General features: G+C 38.3%; 1 protein-coding gene across 2 annotated transcripts in view; it reads left to right on the plus strand.

Annotated features, from left to right (window-relative positions):
- The window catches only part of rsrc1 (arginine/serine-rich coiled-coil 1), a 137882-nt gene that overhangs the window by 66482 nt on the left and 63900 nt on the right, over positions 1 to 7500 (plus strand). For both annotated transcript variants that reach the window (XM_058418972.1, XM_058418971.1), the window contains exon 6: positions 2154 to 2205. In XM_058418972.1, coding sequence (XP_058274955.1) covers positions 2154 to 2205 — 52 coding nt within the window. The remainder of the gene's footprint in view (positions 1 to 2153; positions 2206 to 7500) is intronic.

Below are 7500 nucleotides of genomic sequence, written 5' to 3' on the forward strand. Positions count from 1 at the left end.
TGCTGAAATACAACAAACTGTGACGCACTGTGTATTCTGACACCTTACTTTCAGAACCAGCATTAACTTCTTCAGCAATTTGAGCAACAGTAGCTCGTCTGTTGGATCATATCACACGGGCCAGCCTTCGCTCCCCATGTGCCTTAATGAGCCTTGGCCGCCCATGACCCTGTCTCCGGTTCACCACTGTTCCTTAATTGGACCACTTTTGATAGATACTGACCACTGCAGACAGGGAACACCCCACAAGAGCTGCAGTTTTGGAGATGCTCTGATCCAGTGGTCTAGCCATCACAATTTGGCCCTTCGTCAAACTCGCTCAAATCCATACGCTTGACCATTTTTCCTGCGTCTAACACATCAACTTTGAGGACAAAATGTTCACTTGCTGCCTAATATATCCCACCCACTAACAGGTGCCATGATGAGGAGATCATCAGTGCTAATCAGTCATAATGTTATGCCTGATCGGTGTATATTTATTCCTTACTTATTTCCGACAGGTATTATTTTGTTGTTGAACTAACACTCGTTTAAATTGTATCTCCGAACAAACATACTATAAATACAGTGCATATCTTTAAAGCCTTGTTTTTTTTTTTGTTTTTTTTTTACCAGGACATCTCTCTTTCACCGTCTGATTAACACACGATCTCGTACACGCCACGCAAGGCCCTCTTTCATAACACGCCATATTTATGGATCTATTATTCCTCGCCCCATTTATCATATTATGAAGCAAAAGGCGAACGGTTGTCCCGTATTAATGCTCTTTTCTTCCTTTTCCTTCATTCATCCCTGCTTTTTTTTTTTTCTTTTCAGTGAGTCGGAGTGGGGGAAAGAGAGAGAGAGAGAGAGAGAGAGAGGCGGGGGAGGGAGATCTCTTTTGTAAATACGAACTGTCTTATATGGCCCGACAGAGGCCTGGGGGCCACAGTAAACAAATGCAAACGTAATTATGGAGGAAATTTCATAATAAACTGTAACTAAGATGATTGCCATGCCTGCTGTTATCCATCCACTTAAGCCCTGATTTTTTTTTCCCTTTTTTTTCTTCTTCCCCCCCCCCCCCCAGACTTGTTATTGCACCAAGACGGAGTGTTTCCGTAATCACAGTTGCACGAATAAAAAAAAGGGGGGGGGGCTGAAAATAGAGAATAAAGGGAGAAGATTGATAAAGTGTGGGCTGTCTTAACTTGAGCCCACCCCTCCCACCTTGTACCCCGTTTCGCACTCGTGATTGATAAAAAATCCATCTCAAATCCATCTCCCAATCTATTTGATCCCTTTCTTGGGATACAAGACTTTAAAAAGGGGAAGAGCAAAAAATCTTCGAGAGGTGCATTTTAAAAATAAAGAAAAACGAGAGATTCGAAAGAGGAGCTAGACGTGTTTGTCATCTAAGACAGTGCAGAGTGACAGTTTTACATTAAAGCGGGTCATTATATTTCCCCGCCGCCACCCGAGCTGACATTTTTACAAAGTGACAACTTTTACAGTTTGATAAATCAAATTTATGCCGAATAATGTGCGTCACAGCTGTCAGCGAGGCCCAGCGAGCGGCAACAAGATGCGCAGGCTCCACATTCAAATTTCATCCTATTAGCATTTAATTTCTCTGTAATCCCACACACCCAGCACACACGCCTCTACACACACACACACACACAGAGAGAGAGAGAGAAAGGCGTGCGGTACTAAATGCAATCTATACCCCCTTTATAACTTCTTTATCATACAATCCGTCTTTCTTGACAATTAAGAGCGGCAAATCTAATCGCAGGGATATTGGAATTACACCCTGCTTTTTTGACTGGTGTCACAAACACGAGTTCTGACTTCCTAGGCAGCTGTCAAATCTTCCTCTCTCTCTCTCTCTGTCTCTCTCTCACACACACACACACACACACACCAGCACCCTCTTTTGAAATGATTATAATCTTTCTCATAAATTTAATGGCTTTCACGCTGCATCATTATATTCTCATAATTTCCTCTAAAGTTAGGTGGCGTTTTTGTTCCACCGTGTTTCACTTTCTTAAAGGCGCACTCGCTTTCAACAAATCTGTGTTTCTTTTGGGGAAATTCTTCTTTTTAATGGAGTCGTAACTCATTTTTTTTTTTGTTGTTGTTGTTTGTCGTTGTTGTTTCAGACAGCAGCCGAACAGGCCAAGGCTCGACTCCAGCTAGTGCTCCAGGCTGCAGGTCAGTGAATGCTCACACCTTTTTTTTGGTTTATTTCCATAACCAGGGAAAACGGCTTCCTAGTAATAAAACACAGCTTCGAATCCACTAACACCGCCCCAGTCTGATAACGCTCTGAATTTGTGCGATAATTCAGTGACCTTGTGCTTTATGTGTACTATTATATCTATTATATCCTAGGACAAATGAATAGGTTTCTCCATTCTTATATAGAGGGCTCCAGTAAGAAAAATCACACCAAACTAAACCGACTGTGCTGTCAGTAATGTGAGCTAATAGAGTTAAATAGAGTTTTTCTTATAAATTCTGCCTACAGACAACGTCACGGGAAACAGGAGCCACTTATTTTTTAAAAATAAAGGGTATTGTGATCTTGATCTGGCTACTGAAAGCAGTTGAAAGTTTGTGAGTCGTTTTTATTTTACTGAGAAAATTGTTCATAGCTCATGTACCAATGAATAGAATTTTAGGAAGCAAAATAAATAAAAAAAAAAAAAAAAAGATAAAATATACCAGTTATTAGTGGATTTTTTTTTTTAAGAAATAGGTGTAATAAAGTTTTTTTTTTTTATTAAAAAAAAGTATTTTTTTTCGTAGTATTTAAACTCCAACAAAATGTATTAAAATTTGAGAACTAGATAAAGTAGTATAAAATTACTAAACAACACAAGAAATTTATTATTTTTATTTTCACTTGAATTACAATAAGCAGTGTTCACATGACCTAATTCTTAGTTTGGTGCAGCAAGTGCCATATATATATAATATATTTTTATGTAATTTAATAAATAAATAATGTGTTTTGTATTAATTTAAAAAAAAATTTAAGAGCTGAAATAAAATATAACGAAGTAAATTACGCACCAAATATACAAGTAACAATTTCTTTTGGGAATAGCAAAATTTTTAGAATATTTCAGTTGAATTAGTGAATAAGTTTTGGTTTTTTCGCCTCTAAATATTCATGAATACAACATAACCACAATAAATAAAAAACAAAACAAAACAAATAAATAAACCAATAGAAACCGAAATACAATATAATAAAATCATGTGAAATTTCTTCTGGAAATAATGTTTTTTATTCGGTAATATTTTTGTAAATTATTTTACTTAATTAGATACATTTTGGGTTTTTATTTTTACTTACTTATTTATTTATTTATTTATTTATTTATTTATTTATTGTTCATCACATGTGATTCAGCTAGAACTTTCTTCTGGAAATAATATTTTTTATTCTGTAATATTTTTGTACATTATTTTACTTAATTGCCTACATTTTGGGTTTTGTTTCATTTTATTTATTTATTTATTTGTTTGTTTGTTTGTTTGTTAATCAGATTTCAGCATTGACATGACTTAACGTTTAGTTTAGTGCAGAAAAAAATACCTATGTAAATTCGAGGTCCTGCAACCAGAATATCAAAAATTCCTAAGAATATTTTGAGCCTTATGAACAGCATTCACTCTCAAGACTATCATGAAGCATGAAATTCCCCAAAAAATCTGAATCCAAAATATATTAGAATTAATAAAAACACACTGAATTTTGAATTAAATAAAAAAAAGAAAAAGACAGTGTGTTTGATCCCAGCCTCTATATGACTAAGCTCTTGAGTGGAAGACGCTCCTGATGCTGTAGACAGGAAGATATAATAATGGATATCAAAAGTTTACACACCCCCGTTAAAATGGTAGCTTTTTTCTTCTGATGTAAAAAAAGGAAACGAAGATAAAGCATCATCATCATCAGTGAGTAATTACAGCGTATAACAGTTATACATCATCTGTGAGCCACCCACCCATGAGCATATCACACACACACACACACACACACACAACACACACACATGTAGATATACAGTACGTGAACACACACACACAGAGATACAGTACATGAACACACACACACACATGTAGACATACAGTACATGAACACACACACATGTAGACATACAGTACATGAACACACACACACATGTAGACATACAGTACATGAACACACACACACACATAGACATACAGTACATGAACACACACACATGTAGACATACAGTACATGAACACACACACATGTAGACATACAGTACATGAACACACACACATGTAGACATACAGTACATGAACACACACACACACATGTAGACATACAGTACATGAACACACACACATGTAGACATACAGTACATGAACACACACACACATGTAGACATACAGTACATGAACACACACACACATGTAGACATACAGTACATGAACACACACACATGTAGACATACAGTACATGAACACACACACATGTAGACATACAGTACATGAACACACACACACACATAGACATACAGTACATGAACACACACACACATGTAGACATACAGTACATGAACACACACACACACATAGACATACAGTACATGAACACACACACACACACATGTAGACATACAGTACATGAACACACACACACACATGTAGACATACAGTACATGAACACACACACACACATGTAGACATACAGTACATGAACACACACACACACATGTAGACATACAGTACATGAACACACACACACACGTAGTCATACAGTACATGAACACACACACACACACACGTAGACATACAGTACATGAACACACACACACACGTAGTCATACAGTACATGAACACACACACACACGTAGTCATACAGTACATGAACACACACACACACACACGTAGTCATACAGTACATGAACACACACACACACACGTAGACATACAGTACATGTACATACACACACACACGTAGACATACAGTACATGAACACACACACACACACACGTAGACATACAGTACATGAACACACACACACACGTAGTCATACAGTACATGAACACACACACACGTAGTCATACAGTACATGAACACACACACACATGTAGTCATACAGTACATGTACACGCACACACAGACATACAGTACATGAACACACACACACGTAGTCATACAGTACATGAACACACACACACACGTAGTCATACAGTACATGAACACACACACGTAGTCATACAGTACATGAACACACACACACGTAGTCATGCAGTACATGAACACACACACACACGTAGACATACAGTACATGAACACACACACACACGTAGGCATACAGTACATGAACACACACACACACAGTCATACAGTACATGAACACACACACACATATGTAGACATACAGTACATGAACACACACACACACACATAGACATACAGTACATGAACACACACACACATGTAGACATACAGTACATGTACACGCACACACATAGACATACAGTACATGAACACACACACACACATGTAGACATACAGTACATGAACACACACACACACATGTAGACATACAGTACATGAACACACACACATGTAGACATACAGTACATGAACACACACACACACATAGACATACAGTACATGAACACACACACACACATGTAGACATACAGTACATGAACACACACACACACATAGACATACAGTACATGAACACACACACACACATGTAGACATACAGTACATGAACACACACACATGTAGACATACAGTACATGAACACACACACACGTAGTCATACAGTACATGAACACACACACACACACGTAGACATACAGTACATGTACATACACACACACACGTAGACATACAGTACATGAACACACACACACACACACGTAGACATACAGTACATGAACACACACACACACGTAGTCATACAGTACATGAACACACACACACACGTAGGCATACAGTACATGAACACACACACACACGTAGGCATACAGTACATGAACACACACACACATAAGCATACAGTACATGAACACACACACACGTAGTCATACAGTACATGAACACACACACACACGTAGTCATACAGTACATGAACACACACACACACGTAGTCATGCAGTACATGAACACACACACACACGTAGACATACAGTACATGAACACACACACACACGTAGGCATACAGTACATGAACACACACACACACATAGTCATACAGTACATGAACACACACACACATATGTAGACATACAGTACATGAACACACACACACACGTAGGCATACAGTACATGAACACACACACACACGTAGACATACAGTACATGAACACACACACACACGTAGGCATACAGTACATGAACACACACACATAAGCATACAGTACATGAACACACACACACACGTAGACATACAGTACATGAACACACACACACGTAGACATACAGTACATGAACACACACACACGTAGGCATACAGTACATGAACACACACACACATAAGCATACAGTACATGAACACACACACACGTAGTCATGCGGTACATGAACACACACACACACACATGCACACACACACAGTCATACGGTACATGAACACACACACACACACATGCACACACACACAGTCATACGGTACATGAACACACACACACACACACACACACACACACACACACACACATGGATATCAACGTTTACACACCCCTGTTAAAATGGTAGTGTTTTGCTGATGTGGAAAATGCAGTGAAATTTTTTTCACTATCAGTGTGTAATTACAGCATTCTAAAAGTTTACAGAAAAGCAATTAGAACATTTTTTGTAAGAATTTTATTTCTTTAGGTAAAAACTAATTTTACTGCAGGGTGAAGAACTTTATCTCGGGGGTGGGGGGTGGGGGGGGCTTTCCGATCAGTCGGATCACAACTCTGTCCAAGGTCATGAACTGAATAAGAATAATGTAACCTCTTTCACAGCAAACCACACAAGTGCTAAAAGTAGAGAAGGCAAAAGTCTAGTCCATTTGTCTCACACACACACACACACACTCACACACACACACACACACGAGAGATGGCAATTCCTATATAGGCACTTCATATATGCTAAAAGTATAGAAGGCAAAAGTCTAGTCCATTTGTCTCACACACACACACACACACACACACACACGAGAGATGGCAATTCATAGGCACTTCATATATGCTAAAAGTAGAGAAGGCAAAAGTCTAGTCCATTTGTCTCACACACACACACACATACACACACACACACACACACACACATACACACACACACACACAGAGATGGCAATTCCTATATAGGCACTTCATATATGCTAAAAGTATAGAAGGCAAAAGTCTAGTCCATTTGTCACACACACACACACACACACACACGAGAGATGGCAATTCATAGGCACTTCATATATGCTAAAAGTATAGAAGGCAAAAGTCTAGTCCATTTGT

The sequence above is a fragment of the Hemibagrus wyckioides genome, linkage group LG20 (genome assembly GCF_019097595.1).
Source record: "Hemibagrus wyckioides isolate EC202008001 linkage group LG20, SWU_Hwy_1.0, whole genome shotgun sequence".
Taxonomy (NCBI): Eukaryota; Metazoa; Chordata; class Actinopteri; order Siluriformes; family Bagridae; genus Hemibagrus; species Hemibagrus wyckioides.